General features: G+C 33.3%; 1 protein-coding gene across 1 annotated transcript in view; it reads left to right on the forward strand.

The window, feature by feature from the left end:
* Positions 1-12,674, forward strand: part of CDC73 (cell division cycle 73) — a 127,196-nt gene extending 114,522 nt beyond the window's left edge. Inside the window, exons 14-17 of the mRNA XM_074308652.1 lie at positions 2,774-2,935; positions 4,306-4,406; positions 7,122-7,263; positions 9,407-12,674. Of these exons, the coding sequence (XP_074164753.1) occupies positions 2,774-2,935; positions 4,306-4,406; positions 7,122-7,263; positions 9,407-9,443 (442 nt within the window). The 3' untranslated portion in view covers positions 9,444-12,674. The remainder of the gene's footprint in view (positions 1-2,773; positions 2,936-4,305; positions 4,407-7,121; positions 7,264-9,406) is intronic.
* Positions 12,675-19,310: the final 6,636 nt, after the last annotated feature.

Below are 19,310 nucleotides of genomic sequence, written 5' to 3' on the forward strand. Positions count from 1 at the left end.
CTCTCTCTTTTTCTCTCTCTCTCTTTTTCTCTCTCTCTCTCTCTCTCTCTCTCTCTCTCTCTCTCTCTCTCTCTCTCTCTCTCTCTCTCTCTCTCTCTCTCTCTCTCTCTCTCTCTCACACACACACACACACACACACACACACACACACTTCCACAGGAGAAGAGTTTCAGTGTCACAAGATGCTTCTAGAACTGCAGTTATAGAGATAGCAAAACTGATGTATCCTTAGTTTAAATTAGTTTGGTATTTCATGAATGAAACAGCTTCATGCCAGGTTGATTTTAATTTCCTTGGTAGAATCATCAGTTATTGTTGTTAAGTGCCTAGGTATTTTGCCAAGGATACAAAGAAGGGCAAAAAAACCAAAAAAAAACCCCAGTCCTCCCTCTTGAGGAACTCACTGTCTACTAAGGGAGACAACATGCACACAACTATGTACAAACACATTATATTAAAAAGATTAAATTGGGAGTCATTCAAGAAGGGAAGACACTGATATATGAAGAATTGGTAAGTTTTTTGCAAAATGTAGATTTTGGCCAATATTTGAAAAAGAGAAGAGAAGAGAAAGTCCCAGTTTTGTTAAACAGCCAGTGAAAATTCTCAATATCAGGAAGAGAAGTATTCTGTGTAAGGAACAAACAGCAAAGAAGCAGATATTACTGGATTATAAAGTATATGAAGTGTAGTAACGGTAAAAAGACTGAAAAAATAATAAGAGGCCAGATTATGAAGGACTTTAAAAATCAAAAAGATTTCATGTTTGATCTTTATTGAACCTCTGAATGCAGTTTATTAATATGGTTACTCCTATACTTTTGGAAGTTCAGTTTAACAGTGGAGTGGAGGGATATATTGGAGTGGGGAAAAGTTTCAGGCAGAGAGATCAAACATCACGCTATGTTGCACTCCAAGGAAAAAAGTGATAAGGGCCTGCCCTTAAGTTGGTAGTAGTGTCAGGAAAGAAGGTGTATTTTCAAAAGGTATTAGAAAGGTCAAAATCACAGGAGCTGTTTCACTCAATTGTTACCTAAGTTGCAAGTTTATATGACTAGGAGGAATGTGTTTCTTTTAAAAGTAATAAGGTAGTCTAGAAGAGAGGAGAAGATTTGGAGGGAAAGATGAGTTCAAGTTTGGACATATTGAGTTTAAGATGTTTACAGGGCATCAATTTCAAAATGTCTGATAGTTGGGAGTTGCAAGTTCAGAAATCCCGAGAGAAAACAGAATTGAGCAATTAGATCTGAGACTTATCTGCATAGAGATGACAGTTGATACTTTGGGAACGGATAAAATAATCAAGAAAAACTTAACTCCCATGATTAGTTTCTCTTTCCCCTTATCACTCTTCTTCCTTATTTTCCCTTTTCTGTGCCGTGTGGGGGTGTGTGTAGGGGTGTTTTAGAGAGTTAGGACACTGTGAAATAAGAGAAACTTGCTCAGCAGAAGTGTTATTTAGAAATAAATAAACCAGAAAGTGGGATTGATTAAAAAGTTTTGTCTAGGTATAAATGTTTTTTTTAACATTGATCATAGAATAGTATCTTATATTATTTATTGATATTTAGACTTCTGTTTCAGAGATTTCTGTTGAAAATTTTCAATTTGAAGTATTAATAATTATGAAATTAAAAAGCCAATCTAATTTTGATTAACATCTTTTTCTGAAGCTGCTCTTATATAATTTCCTTTCCTAGCAACTCAGCAGATATATTAATATATGATTTTATTTTACACTGTCATGCAACTTATCAAGAGCTCTTTTTTGGTATTTTATACAGTGCTTGACACAGTACATTATCTATAATAGATGTTTAATTATTTGTCAAATAAGTTCTAATAGTTTTAATATTGACATTAAAGCTATTATAATTTGTAACATAATATAAGTTTTAATATAAGCTAATGATTTCATAAAAAGTGTGGATTTTTTTTATTTTTATGCTTAAAGCTTACAGTAATTGTATATATTTATAAACATTTGTTTGAATAGAGCACAAGGCCAAAATGATCATGGATTCAAATTAACTAAAATATCTAAATGACCAAGGAATTAGATATTTGAAATGTATAGGCTATAAATTAATTAGTTTTGTTAAAGCATTTTCTTTACCTTTGATTGTAAAAGAAGTATAGGGCACTTAGCATTAACAGAATACCTGATGATGAACCCTCCCCTCTCCCCTTTTTTGAAGTGATGAGAGTAGGCATAAGGACAATATTCATTTGGTCTATCCCCCCTTGACTTAATATGTGTTTCCTTTTCATTCTCCCTGGTACCACCATACGTGAGACAAATGTCTCACGTTTGTCATGGTTTGGGTGCCATTGTCAGCTGTTTATTAGTGGGTAATATAGTCTAATTATTTCTCTGTAGTATTCATATTTCTCTGAAGCACTTGGAGAGCATTGAAGTCTTAAAAGTTGAATTTGGGTTTCCAGTTTAAAGCAGAGGAAATGGGATGCTGTAAATTAGGAGAACAGAATTAAATATTGCCTATCGAATACATATGATATGTATACATAATACATAGAATTTTACTATGTTGAACTTCGTACTTTTTTTTAAGATTTATATTTCTCTTTTGACTTTAATATTCAGATTTGGATTATTGATATTTGAAAATTGGTATTACTTTAAAGTCTATGATAAAACTGTAGAAATTAAAATACATTGTTCAAGTATTGCTTGGATTAGATAATATCTACAGTCCATCCTAAGTCTGATAATTTATTAAGTTAATCTCAGAATATTCCTGTTTTCTGGAAGATTTGTCCCATCAGATGAAAAGAAAAAACAAGGCTGCCAGCGAGAAAATGAGACACTTATCCAGAGACGAAAAGATCAGATGCAGCCTGGGGGTACTGCCATAAGTGTAACAGTCCCCTATCGAGTAGTAGATCAGCCTCTCAAACTTATGCCTCAAGACTGGTAAATATGCCTTTAACTTTTATTATTGTTTAATTTATAATCTTTTAAGTTGCATTTTTGTTTCTCAATATAAACAAATATTTTTGATCTTTGAAATCTAAATTTATCTTAATAACTTAGAAAAAGACTAGTTTGTTTCTCATTGTAATAATATATACTTTTTTTAATTTGAAAAAGTTAGATATTAATTTTTATTTTAATTATAAAATACTTTCTGAAAGTTTGATCAGTGTAAATTGTGCTTATATGTGCAACACACATACTTTCTCCTTTTATAATGCACTTAAAATTATTATTTTTCTCCCCAGCATTTGGATATTTTCAAGTATTTATATTTGAAATCTGGTCATCAGTATGTTTTGCCAAAGTAGAATTAAATGATAGTTTACTTCAAAGGTTTAAAAAACTTGATGATTTTAATACTTATCCTATATAGTAGAAAAACATAGTTTTTAAACATCTCTTTGAATAGAAGCTTGAAACTCTTTTTCCTTAATAGTAAGGCTACATTTGAAGAAATAGAAACATTTAATAAATGTTAAGTATATTATAAAAGCACAGTAATATTTGTGGTTCAATTGAAAGAATGCTGATTCTGGAATCAGAGAAACCAGGCTTAAATATTGATCATGTGCTTAATACTGTACAATGTTTGGCAAGTCACTTAATTTCCTTGGACATCAGTTTCCTTTTATGTTAAAGGAGTGTTTAGGACTTCTTGCCTTCTGAGTTCCTTTTTGGATCTATAATCCCACTGTGAAGAAGGCAATATATTGGTATTATTTCTCTATTGTCACTATTGAATATTCTATCATCAGATTAGTTCTTGCAATCACTAGTGAAAGTAGAGATTACAAATGATTCCACTGTTTTTAAAAAAAGAAATATAGTTCACTTTCTCTTCAATATATTCAGTATCTATTTTACTGTAAAATTTCACTTACTGTAAAATTTCACTTTAGATCATTGTGATTTCTTTTAAATTTAAAAATAATATATTAAAGTCAGTTAATTCTGGTAACAATCAAAAAAGATTTGTCTTAGAGTAAAATTTAAGATCACTTTGCAGTTCGCAAAGGAATAGGCATGTAAAAGACCAGAAGGATCATATGTGAAAAAAATAGCTTTGTGTGTAGCAAAAAAAAAAAAAAAAAAAAAAAAAAAAGCAGATGCACTAGTGGTATAGCAGTCATTAATGTGCTATAACAGTGACATTATAAAGAGAAATTATGCTAATGTGCTGTTTGCCTCACAGTAGTGTTGACAGCAGACTGTCACATGAATAATTATGAGTGGTTCTATAGGGATTTACAGTAACTAAAACTCAAGTTCTTTAATAAGAGTGTCTTTTCCTTCTTTTCTATTTATAGGGATCGTGTTGTGGCAGTTTTTGTACAGGGCCCTGCATGGCAGTTCAAAGGTTGGCCATGGCTGTTACCTGATGGATCACCAGTTGACATATTTGCTAAAAGTGAGTTTCTCTTTTTTATATAATTTTGAGGGCTAGAACTGTCCCCCTTTTGATTTGTGTATCTATCTCCTAGCATAATTTTTTGTTATAGAGCAGGTGCTGAATATATGATTTGATTGAAAGTTTCAGGTACCGTCACTGCAAGACCTTGGTATTTAATGTTAGCAGTTATCTGTTCTTGATTTTATATTCATACACTTAGAAGATACAACAAACTCAGTAGTGTATTTTTTATGTCGTTAGTATTCAAGAGATTGTTATTGAGCTAATCCATTCATTCCCATTACTTTACATGTAACTTTTATAGGCAGAAGTTTTTAAATTGAGAAGATCAAACTTTTCTTGAACATAATACCAATCTAGGTTTAGTAATAGTTTGTTGTGACTATAAGATTTATTTTTAAATTAAATAAGCTTAAAGGCTTTAATTATGAATGTGAAAAATTGATTTGCAGATTTTTATATGCTTATATTTTTCATATGCATATTGAAATCTATTTCATTCAGGCTTAATTTAAACAGTAAATTTTTCATTGTGTACTTTGCCTAGATTGAATTTGTTTCATTTATTTTTAAAATTATACTTTCAATGGATTCCAGTTTGCTCTGAGATGAAATTAAAATTTTGACTTGGTCTTCAAAGTATTCAGATGTTTGGCTGAAAACCTAGCTCTCTGGCCTTATTTTACTTTGCTTTCCAAACTGGACTGATGGGCTACTTAACATTTTTTGCCATGGTGCATTAAACAAATCAGTTCCCTTTGCCAATAGTAAGCACTTTCCTCTTTTCTGCCTTTAAAAATCTTTATCTTCTTTCTTTCCCTTCTCCCCTTTCATGCTCTATCATTTTGATGGTATGTTGCCTGCCTTCTCTGACCCTTCCCACCCCTCCAATAGGAATGTAAGTTCCTTAAAGGTAGCAAGCATTTTCATTTTTATCTATATCCATAGTACTTCACACAAAGAATGATAGATTTCACACGTAAGCTTAGAAATTTTCTAGTCCAAAACCTTTAGTTTAAAAATTACAGTGAAATAGACTAAATGATTCATGCAAGGTATCAAGGCCTTTAAGTTCTTAGCACAGATCATTTGGTTTGTCTTTTTTGTTGTTGTTTTCGAGACTTTCAGTGTTAAATGACTTGCCAAGGGTCACAAAGTTAGTGTCAAGTGTTTGAACACTGATTTGAACTCAGGTCCTAGTGACTCCAGGGCTAGTGCTCGCTCTACTGTGCCACCCAACTGCTCCAGTTCATTTACTTTCAAATTTAGTTCTTCCCATTGCACAATATTTTCATGGAATAAGTATTTGAGTTGACTTGAATGCATGAATTTATTTACAAGCAAATCTCAGTTACTTGCATTTTTGTTGAGAATATTGGTATAGGTTAATATAAAAATACAGAATGATTACTTGAGATAATGTGATATTTTGTGGGTGACTTAGTGAAATATACTGAACACTTATATTTCCTTATTTGATCTTCACAGTAATCCTGTAAAATAGATACCATTTTTACAATTGAGGAAACTAAGGCAAATAGAGGTTACCTGACTTTCCCATAGCTAGTCAACGTGTCTTAAGATTTGACCTCAGTTTTTCCATCCTCATAACACCTAGTTAGTTTAGCAGCCTCATTACTAAAAAAAAGTTTCCGCACAGTCATTAAGTGCCTGTTCTGTTGTCATTATTGTTATTATTTTCAGAGTTAATATTTTGCAGCATAGGGCTAATCTTGGAATCAGGAAGATATTGGTTCATACCCTGCCACTGACATAGACTAGCTTTGACTATCAGTCAAGTAACATAATTTCTCAGTACCCTTAGCCATTCTGATTGTTGCAATTGATTTTATGGTCTAAATTGGTGAAAGAAGTTTTATTATATTAATATTTCCATTTCTCCAGTAAAGCTATAAGTCTGAACCAAGAGAATAAATTATCATTATAGGATGCTTAGTGCTGTTTGTTTTTGACATTCTCAGATGAAGAGAACTATCAAAGATGTTGATATATCCTTGGAATCTCTTTTTTTACCATTAAAAGTAGAACACTTTAAGTTATTATGCAATTTGTTATTCTTGTATAATTTTCTAAGTAATTTTGGGAGATTGGCTCTGTTAAGTAGAAATTTTTCTTGTGATGTGAACAAGTTTTAACATCTGTTAGAAAATACTTAATTTTAATGACAATATAAAAGACATATCAGCTTTAAATACTCGTCATGTTATTTTGTTTCCTATTGATATTTTTCACTCGATATTTTCAAAATATTGTGTGGAAAAGATTCAATTTAATCTTTATTTCTGATTTTTCAATGAGTAAAGAATATGCACTCACATATCACAGTTATGCTTTTAATCCACATCATTATCAGATTTGTTATCATATGAATTGTTACCCACTTTCTTATTTCCATGTTAAAACATAAAATACGATGAAATTTTATGTTGCCTTACTTGGAGTGAATTGCAGATTTCTTTTTGATTATGATTCTCAAAACGGGATAGGAGGAGATTTTCTTCCCCCCTTTGAAAATAGTAATCTTAACTTCTTCTAAACCATAACTATAATGTATATGTGGAAAAATTATTGAAATTATTTTGTAAATTTTCTGGTTTATTCTTGTATTTTATAAATGAATTTGTTTTTCATCTCATGTGAAATACCATAATTTTTTCTTCAATGTAATCTTTTGTTTTATTTCCCTTCTAGTTAAAGCCTTCCATCTAAAGTATGATGAAGTACGCCTAGATCCAAATGTACAGAAATGGGATGTAACAGTATTAGAATTAAGCTATCACAAACGTCATTTGGACAGACCAGTGTTTTTGCGTTTTTGGGAAACATTGGACAGGTAAATCAAAATAGTAACACATTTTAAAAAGTATTGCTATTTAGTTATCAACTTGTTTGTTTTTTCATTTAGATTATAAATTTGAAAGTAGCACAAAATCCTCAAAGCTGAATGTTACTTTTTCATCCTTATCCCTTTTATATGAGAGGATAAAGTATTTTTCCAAATTGCTAAGATTAACCCCTCTCTCTTTTGTTTGATCATACCGATTCATCAATCTCATTCCCTTTCTCCTTTTTATATAAAGTTGCTATGGCAATACTACTTTCTCCTCTCTCTCTACAATAATAAAAGTGTTTGTTACGTGCCAGACACTGTGCTAAGAACTTTACAGTTATTAATTATCTCATTGGATCCTCACAACCATTCTGCAAAGTAGGTGCTATTATTGTCCTCATTTTACATGTGGGGAAATTGAGGTGGACAATGGTTGGTGACCTTCCCAGGGTCACAAGCTAGGAAGGATCCAAGACTAGATTTAAACATGAGTCTTCAGTTCTAGATGTTCTCTGCTAGGCTAGAAGGAACTTTGAAGAATAGCTTATTCAGACCTGTCCTATTTATCTGTCCCATGTCTTTCCATTTACTTCAAGAATATTTGTGTGTTTGTATGTACCTATATCTTTGCTTCTTCATTTTACTTGTCAAACCCTTGCAGTCTTGCTCTGCCCCCTTCTTTTTCTGCTACTAGTTTTTCAAAGAGAAATTCTAATGATGACCAGATTCTCTGGCATTACAATCCTTACTTTGCATATCACTGTTGATCATGTACTACTTTCTGAGTATTCTCTACCCATAACTTCCAAGACTCTAAAATGTTTATATAAATTGGAGTACTATATAAAAGATATATACTTTGCATATGTATCTTTTATATAGTTCTCCAATTTTTTTCTTCTCTGGATTTCCTTGGAAGGATCCTCAAATGGGCATGATCTAGTTGAACCATCACACCAGTTAATGCCCATACATAAAATTCTGCCTGCTATCGCTGGGCCTTTGCACATGCAGTCCTCCCATGCCTAGAATTCATTTCCTCACTTCTTCCTCTAGAAATGGCTCACTTAATTTTTAAGGTATCCCTCTATTAGACTTCACTGGTCTCCTAGATATCTATGGACACTTTTCCCCCTCTCAGAAATAAAACAATAAATTTCAAACCTTCAATCTTTCTTTATCCCAATTCTTGCCCTCCTGCTAGGGCATATCAGTGTATAGATTACTGTCCCTTCAAATAACTTAGCCTTCCAATTTCTCGAAGTACTCAGTTTCTATGATCATGTGCTTCACTGTGCCTTCAGCAAAGCATAGGTAAAGTCACACTCTTGAGCTTGCTATTTTCTGTGTCATACTTTCATGATATGAATTCCTTTATTTTTACTTACTTGTTTAATCAATTAATTAATTAATTGATTAATTTTTTTGACTGATAACACTTGACCAGAATGTAAGTGAAACCTCACTTTGGAATCAAAGAACTTGGATAGGTGGCAAGCATTTCCAATGCTTATTATTTGTGTGACCTTGGACAATTAACTCATTTACCTTTTTAAGTGGACCTCAGTTTCCTTAGTTGAAAAAATTTAGAAGTTATGATTCATCAAAGATTCTTAACCTTTTTTGTTTCATAGACCTCTTTGGTAATCTGGTAAAGCATACAGGCCAGGCCCTCTCTTAGAATGTGTAATGCAAAAAATGCATAGGAATTTGAAATGTAGTTCTCTCTCTCTCTCTCTCTCTCTCAAATATATATATATATATATTTAAGTTCATATATTTAAGTTCACAGGTCCCAAGTTCAGAATCTGTGAACTAGATAGGCTTCGAGGTCTTTTGAGGAATAGTTCTATAATTCAATGACACAATGACCATATGCGTTTCTTAATATACATACTTTGTAATTCAAAATTTTTTTGCTACCTACATTTCATATTTGCTCATAGATCTACAGCTGGAAGGTACCTCAGAAAGGTCATTCAGCCCCTTTTATGAGTAGGAAACTTAGATTGGTAAGATTAAATAGTTGGCAAAGGTTATATATAAATAGATAATGATAAGGAAAGGATTTGATCCCAGGTTTTTTTTGCCTCCAGATTATACTTATTTACAATAAGTTAATGCTCTGTTTTTATTTATTTTATAGGTACATGGTGAAGCATAAATCCCATTTGAGATTCTGAATGACTTGACTACCATTTCTTCTCTGGAAATTTGGATTAAGGAGCATGAAACTGCTCCATTTTGGGAACTGAGACTCTTGATTTATGAATTTGTCAAGAACTTTGCAAATGGAGGTCACAAATGAATCTTTTTCTAAGACCTTATTTGATGTTTCATGCTTTGACAGGCCGTTATCTGTCACCATTACAAGCAAAAGTTTTTTGCTTACGACTATTTTTTTAATAATAATAATAATAATATTAGCCTTCTAGTCTGTAATGGAAATTGTATATTTTGATAGAAGTTTTCTCCATTGGTTAAATTAGCATCACTTAAAAAGTTTTGTTCCTCTTTAGAAGATAATACAGGGGTGTGTGTGTGTGTGTGTGTGTGTAGATGTAATGAAGCTATAGCCACTTTGCTTCTGATTTTCTGATTTTTTTTCATTGCTTCATTGTTTTATTTTTTGAAAATACTATGTTGTGAATGATATTAAATTTTAGCCCTAGAATTTGAAAAACTAAGCAAAGTGAAATGACTATTTTGAGTGAATCAAAATGTCAACCTGTATATGTACTAAATATTTTGTTAGTCTTTGTTTAAAAAGGGATAATGAAAATCAAGAACTGCCCTGTGGCTGTGGCTGAACTGTTCAATCTAAGAAATCTTTATTATGGGAACATTTAAGAATGTTCATTCTTCCCACTGACTTCAGTGATGAAAACTTAGAATATTTATAATGGCATATACTGGAGTACCTTTCTAAATGGAAGTCTAAACCCACAGATTGAATAGATTGTAATACATTTTATTTTGAGAGCCAGAGTATGATTTTTGGAATGGTATCTTCATTCAGTGCATCAGCCATACAGATGTAAAATCCTTAGCACTCATCATTTTCATTTTTTGTGGCAAAGAGGTTTTAAGCGATTCTTTCTTTACATTTTGGTCTTAGTTTCCTGTCCCATGCTATCCACTAATTTTGAAGAAATTTCCCAGACACCAAAGAACACATTTAATAATTCAAAATTATGAACATAATGGAAGTAAAAGAACACTGGTATTTCTGTGTGTTCCTTCAATATCACACAAAATAGGTATGAATCGTATTTTTAAGTTTCCAGGTATATACCATGTTCCTATTTCTTCACTTTAGATAAAGACTAGTGTTGTCTGAGAAGTACAACAAAACATTTTTCACTTGTGATTTCCTCTTTCATTAATTAAAAGTGTGAGGATTTTCAGTCTTCATAAATTGAGTAATAATCATTCTGTTTTACATCATTTTCTCAAATCACCTCTTTTGGGTAGCATGGCTTTTAAAAAAAATCCACTTTCATCTGTGCTAGACTGGGTATTGCTTAGGGCTCATGTTGAAATTTAAAAGTAATACAGAATTGGAAACTTTTTAGTCGCAAAAATCCACACCAGTAATGAAGAGGGAAATCGTATGTTTACTGTGTGGAACTCAAACTCTGTAGAAAGTTTTCTGGTTAAATTTTGTATTACAAGGTTTTTCTATTTTTGAAAAATTGGGACAATCCCTTTTCCTTCTTCTAACACTCCCTCCCCCACCCCCCAGATATACTTTTGAGTTTTCCACAGCACAATTTCTCAACAGTATTGATTTGTTTTTTGAGTCTTGAGGGATAATTATGTATTTTGTAAAAATCTTGCCATGATAAAATACTGTAGTCCTGGGTTGTAAACTGTAATGGTAAAATATCCATTAATTATATTTGTTAAGACTACTATATGTAGGTATCAACTACCTTTTCCATAAATATTTTTAGTATGTATACCTATGTGTGTTATGAATTTCAATTTATGCAGATATGGGAGCATACACTTTCAACAGGATTTTTTCCCCCTCTTTTATTTGCTTTACATCTATACAGACTCAAATGCTGTAAGGAACATTAGACAAAATGGAAATATCCTGTACTTTGTGTGGATTTATATGCTTTTTGTTTTGAAGTTGGGTACCTGATTTCAGTCCAGGCTAACTTTGGATGGAAAGCAGTTATCAGGCAATCACTATTCATTCACACGTAAAAAAGTCATTGTGAGTCTTACAGCAGCACACAGCACAGTGCCTTGCACATAGTAAGCTCTCAGTAAGTGTTTGTTGCATGAATGAATGATACACTTTTAGTGCAGCTCATGTTTCACAGAATTCTTTGATTGGACAACTGCTTGGTGTTGGTGTGCAAAAACAATTTATAAGGAATGAAGATGCATAAGCAAAATTTTTTAAAAATTGAATTATGAATTAATAAATATGACTATGATTTAGTTACTATTAATAGAGATGCTTTTCAGGCCTTATAAAGGGAAAACTGGATTTCATTTGTGCAGGACATGCTCCTAAATTTGGTGCTTTTGAGAAATTTCTTTTCAAATGTAAATTGACATTGAAAACTGAAAACATAATTATTAAATATTATGTTTCTTATTTTTTTCTATTGGTTACTACCCTTTGCCCTTGGATCACTTGGTGGTGATACGGGGCAGTGGTCTTTTCAGGGTTCCATTAATTACAAACTAAGATGTCAATACTTATTTAATGTAGAAGAAAGCATTTTACTGTTTAATATTTAAACAATGTTTAATATATGTTTCATTTAATTAGTATTAAAGCTTAAAGTTTGTTCCCCATATTTCCATATCAGATGTTAACTTTAAAAGACAAGGCAATATTTCATTAGTCCTAGAAGTTTGGGGATGGGGTTTGGAGTGCTGGTGGAAGAGGAAGTATATTTCTGAAAGGAAACTTTTCTTGAATATTTAAGGTGGAAAGAAGTAAAACCATTTCTTATCTGCCATGCAGAATAAAACAAAAGCACTTTGCTTTTGAAAATAAAAAGGTCATTTTTAAATGGATCTGTACATTAAAAATTAAATCCTCCAGTTAAGTAGGATTAATTATCTAGTAGTTAATTCCAGGAAATATTTTTCCTAAATAAAATTCTTTGTGATTCACAAGTCAGTTTGAGCTATAAGCTTCTTTTTTTTAAAGGTTGGGGAAGAATGGGAATAATAGCTTTTATTTATTTTATTATTATTTTTCTTTTTTGTAAATTAACCCATATTCTTATTACCTAAAGGTAATATTGATATACTATAGGGTATGTTTCCAAAGTGGTTTGTTGATGGTTAAAGATAATGTGATTTTTGTCAGATAAATATTTCTTTGAATGTCTTGTTTGGTTTTGGATTAATTTTATTAATATGTAAAACTTTAAACATTACTTGTTTTTTTGTTTTTTTTTTTTTTAAAGCTAACTTGAGAATTCCTTGGATAGTCAGGAGATCAAATCAGTATTTAAAGAAATTAATTCAGACTGTTTCATTGAAAGGTCAAATACTGAAGCTGAAGCTTAAGTACTTTGACCACATAATAAGACTCTTTGGAAAAGACTTTCATCTTGGGAAAAATTGAAGGCAAAAGGAGAGGGGGGGATATCTGGAAGAGGGTGAGATGGAGAGAAAGCATTAAGGAAGTAATAAACATGAACTTGGGCAAAACTTCAGAAGATAGTGGAGGATGGAAGAGCTTGGTGGGGTCCTGAAAAAGTTGGACATAACTGAACAACAACAGAAGGCTAAAAATGACTTGTGTCTTATTTTGCAAATATTTTCATAAAAAGAAAGTAAAAATTAATGGTTTATACTGTGGTTTTAAAATTTAATGTTTTGAGGCTGCTCATTTTAATGCAAAAGCCATAGCTAATGCAGACTACTTTATTAAAGCAATGTATTCATGAACAATTTAAAATCCCAGCATCAGGAAATAGTTGGCCTATCAGGTTAAAGTTCATGCACAATGTGAAAAAACAAATCATCTGTAAATTAACAAATGCCATAGAAATTTGGCTTTTTATATTTTGAAATGTTTACAGTAAACTTTTATTTTTTGTTATGGAAAACAAAAAAGATGAATTTTGTTAGCTTTAGTTGCTTAGTTTAAAATTGTAACTATTTCTTCTGCTTGAATTTAGTTCTTAGTTATTTTGACCATTTAACTATTAAAATAAGACGTCTAAGTTTATGGAAGATTCTCTTTGAAAAGAAGATAGGAATGAGGAAGTGGGAAGATGAGGCTGACTTGACCTGAGATTTCACTGTTATTGAGTAGTCCCTTCTTAACAACACAGGGGAGACTTACAGTTTGAGAGCCTGTTAGAATACTTAGAGGTTAAGTGACTTGTTTGTGGTCACACATCACACAGCTGGTGTGGGTCAGGAGTAGCACTTGAATCTAAGTTATTCTCTACTCTAACTCAGTATATAAGGCATTAAAAGTGAACATGAAACTGACTGGGTTAGGTAAAGTGCTCTGTTTCTGAGTAGTATGCAACTTTCTAGATAGTAAAAAATTCCTACACTAAAGAAAAATAAGACTACATTTTGGATACTAAGGTGAGTCTTTAAATTTAACCACTGATGTAAATTGGTTATTCTCATACCTTTTCAGCCTTTGTGATTGTTGCTCATTCCCCCCCACAAATCCTAAGTAGAAGATCCACCCAAAGTTTTAGAGGTTTTCTTTAGATTCGTTTTATGTCCCAGGTCTATCAGTGTTACTCTTTAGGCTGCACATTCTCAATATAAATTCAAACTAATACTTTTTCTGGACTTAATATTGGAAAGTAGTATGAGATAAGGATAGCTCATGGGCTACTGATACCCTGAAGTTATTATTTTTTTTTTATTTTTATTTTTATTTATTTATTTTTTTTTTTAAAGAAAGAAAAGTGGGGTAGCTAGATGGTGTATGGATAACGGGATGAACCTGCTGTGAAGAGGACCTTAGTTCAAATCCAGCCTCAGACACTTGACACTTAATAGCCATGTGACCCTGGGCAAATCACTTAATCCCAGTTGTCCTTAAAAAAAAAAAAAAAAAAAGAAAGGAGAGGAAAGAAACAGGCTTCCAGAAAAATCTATGAAAAGAGAGAGATGAGATTCTGAGGAATGGTTGAGTTATGAATTAGTGGATGCAGTACCCTTATTTCACAAAGTACTGAAACTATTTCCCAATTTTGATCCAGTCCATTGCTACTTCTACAGATCTAAGATCTAATTTATGTTTTATCTCTTGTCATTTATCCAACATGGTGGGGATATAGGCATTATATTGATTAGTACAGATCTTAATTCCAAGAATTTTCATCTTCCAGACAAACTTTTTTTCTTTTTTTAAACTTTTTTATAAGTTAAGATAACCACTGTAAGACTTGGGCTCTCATAATTAAATCTACATGACTGGTCCTCCTCCTTTTTGAGGAAACACTTATCCTAGATGTCCATATAACTCCATTCAATCATTTAACAAGTGCTAAAAACATCTCTTTCTACTTCCAGCCTATAATTTTCCATCTTGCCCACAAGGATGTCATAAGACATTTTTTAAATGTGTTGACTAAATTCAAATAAACTACTACCTATGTGATATTTCTACCAGTCTATTAAACTTAGGAAAGGCCGGAGGGTAAGAGGATTTGGAGGGAGGGGTGGAGAGGGGGATGATAGCTTGATGGGACCTGTTCTTTATGAACCCTTGCTATCTTAGAGAATACTACTAATTCAACTTCTAAGATGTCCAAATAATTGGAAGTTCTCCATATTATCATATCCTTTTTCTATGTGACAACTGTCTGCTTCTGGACCTCATCATCCATTTCCCTTGCTAGCCAGACTATAAATAAAATCCGAAAACCGTATTGATTGTGCTTTTCTTCTTTATTGATCCTTGCCCAAAAGTTCTTCCTGATGTTTCTCTGGATCTTCTTGCACAAATACATCTTTATAATCAACTGACTTGTCACTTTAAGATTTACAAGGCACATTACAACACTTGATCTTTGCCATCTTGTGTTAGAGATATACTATAGGTATCTTAATTTTGTCATTGAGGAAAAATAAGGCTCACAGTTTGACTTACTTTTGAGCAAATGGCACACCTGTGTTGGTTAATATTTATGCCCCCCTATCTCTTTTGACTCCCAAATACAGCATTCTTTTCACCAAGTTATCCTGACCATGTGTGTGCACACACTATTTATTCATTTTGCTATTGTCAAGTTGGAAAGTTGTCCACGTCTGACATTTTTCTATTGGGCAGCAAGTTTGTGATGCTGAGAAGTCTTTCTATTTCATTGTGATGACTTAGATGTGTTAAATTTTTCTAGGAATTGATAAAAGAAGCAATGGCTTTTCATGCATTTCTCATTTTTAAGAGTCAGAAGTCACTTTGAGAGTCACTTGAGATAGTGGTCTTGGAAAACTAGATTCAAGTCCTACCTCTGGAGAATTATGAACAAGTCATTTAAGCTCTCTGTGCTGTAAGGAATTATTTAAAACTATAAGGTATAGATTCGGTGAATTGCGTTGATTGGAGATGGTTTCCACACCTGTATTACTGAAATTACAGATCCAGATTTTTTTTTTTTTAAAGACCAAAATAGCTGATTTACTTATCTGTGCTATTGAATTGATGCCTTTTGTTTTTACATCCTTAAAAGCATCATCATTTCTTATTATAGCATCCTACTCCCTAACATAAAAGCTCTTTTTTTTTTTTCCCAACAAAAACAGTAAACCAATATGTGAACCTCTTCCAATAACATTTGCAATATTTTGCACCCATGGCATTTTGCCTCTTGTCAAAGACAGGAAGGATAATCTGTTCCCAGGTTCTAAGATTAGTCATTAGAATTAATTGGAGTTTTGTCTTGGGTTAAAGCAGGGATATAGATCTGTAATTCTAGTGCCAAAGAGACCTCTCAGTAAGGACATTTCCTTCACCAATACAGATCCACAAGTATTTTGCAACTTTTTTTTCATGTACTTTTTAGTGCTGTCAAATTAGTGTTCTATGCTGTTTCCTCCGGCCTGAACTTCAAGGAACTCCATGCCCATTTAACTCCCATGTTTGTATACAATAGTTCTTTCTAGGCATACATATACACAAATATACAGATATGCTAAGGATGTTTGTGCTATATGTTGGAATTTTTTTTTACTTCTTTGTATGTGTTCAATGTTGACATCCAAAAAAACATCCTAAGATACTAAAGTTGGTATAATTCCATGGAATAATTTTTTCATCTTACCCTTTTAAAAAAAAAAGATATTTTTGACACTTGCTTAAAACCAATTTTTTTCTTTTTAAGATAGACTTTTCTTAATGATGCTGCTTGGTTGTCACTGCTTTATCACTTTGCAATGCTTTTCCAAAAAAGAGTCTGTGATGTACATTTCCAATAGTCTTTCAGTCTTTGTCCTCTTGTTTATTAATTCTGAGTCATGTTTTCCAGTTATTTTCATCATTTTCCCTTGGATCCACTTTCTCAATTAAAATTAAAGAATATTAAGGTATTTGTTGAATTACATATTTGAATATTCTAGTTCTTCATAGAACTTTTTGTATTCTTCATCCTATGCAATGGATTGTTAGCACACAAGCAGCAATTTTCTGAATGATAGTATGTATTTGTGGTGACCTGCAAAAGCCTGAAAAGAAATTACAGAAATGTCTTGCAAAATATTTCTTGTTACCTTTCCATGCCCAGTGAAACTTAACCATCTACTGTTCTTTTATTCAATTCTCTTCCTGCTAGCTGCCTTTCTGTTACCTGTGACTTCTTCCTGGGTTTTCATTACATATTTAACAAGAATATTCCTGTGTTGAAGTATAGTTCTTCCATTAGGGTCACTGTGATTGGACATTAGGCAGATGTCATAGTTGTGGATGCTAGCTGTTATGCATGGTTTATCCTACTGTCACTGTGGATCTGAAAGAATTTGCTCCTGGTTTGTTTCCTAATCTCCACAAGTCTCCCACATGAAAAGGAGAGTTGGGTTCTGTGCCATCATTCTCCATCTCCAGCCTAACCCCCAGCTTCTGAAGAGAAGAAATGAGAAAGGTGCATTACCATCATATCCTTCCCCTTCCTCTCCCACCCCTCAATTTTCCTACCTAGTCCATTTTCCTTGTGAGAGTGGGAAGGGTATGGCTAGATACTATGGTTCTGGTGTGGGTGAGAAGGGACAAGATGGGGACCATACCACCTCCTGCCTGATCTTCAGCCTCAGAAGTGCCATTCTATCCTGTCACTGCCCTTCCCACCCTCAGGTTATAATACTGTAATGCTTAACTCTTCACTGCTTTTACTGTACTATCTAAATGATTTTGACCCCTCTAGGTCATCACCCAAAATCCATTCTGTACCTCCCTTTGCATGATTCCTTTTTCCTATTCCATTCAGACTTATTCCCCTCCCTCCTCCCCCCAAAAAAAGCTCCACCCTGTTCCATTGTGTTCTGTTGAGTGAGTGATCCACACAGACTTTCATCTTAAGTCTTCCTACTCAAGACCTGTCTCCTTCATGATGCAACCTTCCAGCTAGTATTTTTAATCATTCTCCCAAACTCACTGTTGATGGTTAGAAATTAAAATACTTGCTTCCAATCACTATGCTGGGTTTCTTTCCCTACTCCCATTACTCAGTAGCCCCTCTCTCTCGATGCACACAATTCACAAGGACCATTTGAACATCAAAACCCTGTTTACTGAAATTTATAAAGTTCCAGGAGGACACTCCCCTTCCTCAATGGATTTAGTACCAAATGTTCATCCTCTGCCAACTCTTGACCTTGAAGCAGGGAGGCTTCACCATAAATTTCTATCTTCGAAACACTTCAACCTCCCAATTCATCATATCTTTTCCCATGATTTACTCCACCCAATGAAGCCACCTACAAAGATGACCATACCGTCCATCTTTTCTCACACCATCTCCATTGAACTCTGAAATTATCTGATCATTGGATTCTACCTTCCCCTCTCCTTTCCTTTAGTTTTCATCTGCATCAAGACTTCCTGTCTCCTGGCCCCTTTTCTCACCTGCCATCAGCCATGCACTATCCGTCATCTGCTCCTTGACCCACTGGTGAGCCAGTGCTGTATGCTATTTTTGTGGCTAGGCAGTAATTAAATTACCATCCCACACATTAGAATGGCTTTTCCATTCTTGTTCATGCTTCTCCAACCTATCATGACTCTTCCCCTACACTCTTTTGGCTCACATTGGTAAAACCTCAAAAAAATTGAGGCCATTTATAGAGAACTTCCTCTGCATCTCCCACTCTCTCTCATTCTTATGTGATGGTACTCCTTGGCAAAGCCCACTGTTTTACATGCACAGGTGACCCCATACCTTTCCTGTTTCAATGAACCCCTTTTTCATCCTCACTTTCTCACTTATCTTCAGTTATATCCTGTGTACTATCTGCAAACATGTCCCTGTCTATTCCTACTCACTTTTTCTATTCCTGCCATCTCCATTTTGTCTCCTCTCACTGTCTTGTTAACTCTACAATTTGATTTGTGACTTCATCGGTGAAGTAAAGCCATTCTCTCCAAAGTAAGCAATGATCTCTTCATAGTCAAGTCCAGTAGCCTTTTTCAGTCTTCTCTATAATGTTCCTTTGACACTGCCAGTGACATGCTTCTTGATAGTCTCTTCCCTCTTTATTTTCAGAATACTACTCTGATTCACTTTTTCAGTTTCCTTTGTTGGATCTTCATCTAGGTCACATCCTATAAGTATCCTAAAGGATTCTGTCCTAAGCCTTCTCTATTATCCCCTATATCATTTTACTTGTGATTTTATCAACTCCCATAGTTTCAATAATCACTTCTCTGCAGATTATTTTTTGATCTGTTAAACTGGAACCTCTGTCCTGTGTTCCATCTCATATTTTCAGATACCTATCAAACATCTTAAATTTTACTTTCCAAAACTGAACTCATCTTTCCCTTCCCCATAAATCCCCTCAAGAGAATAACCATTTTTCCTGTGCCCCAGAGTTCCAACCTT

The sequence above is a fragment of the Sminthopsis crassicaudata genome, chromosome 4 (assembly GCF_048593235.1).
Source record: "Sminthopsis crassicaudata isolate SCR6 chromosome 4, ASM4859323v1, whole genome shotgun sequence".
Taxonomy (NCBI): Eukaryota; Metazoa; Chordata; class Mammalia; order Dasyuromorphia; family Dasyuridae; genus Sminthopsis; species Sminthopsis crassicaudata.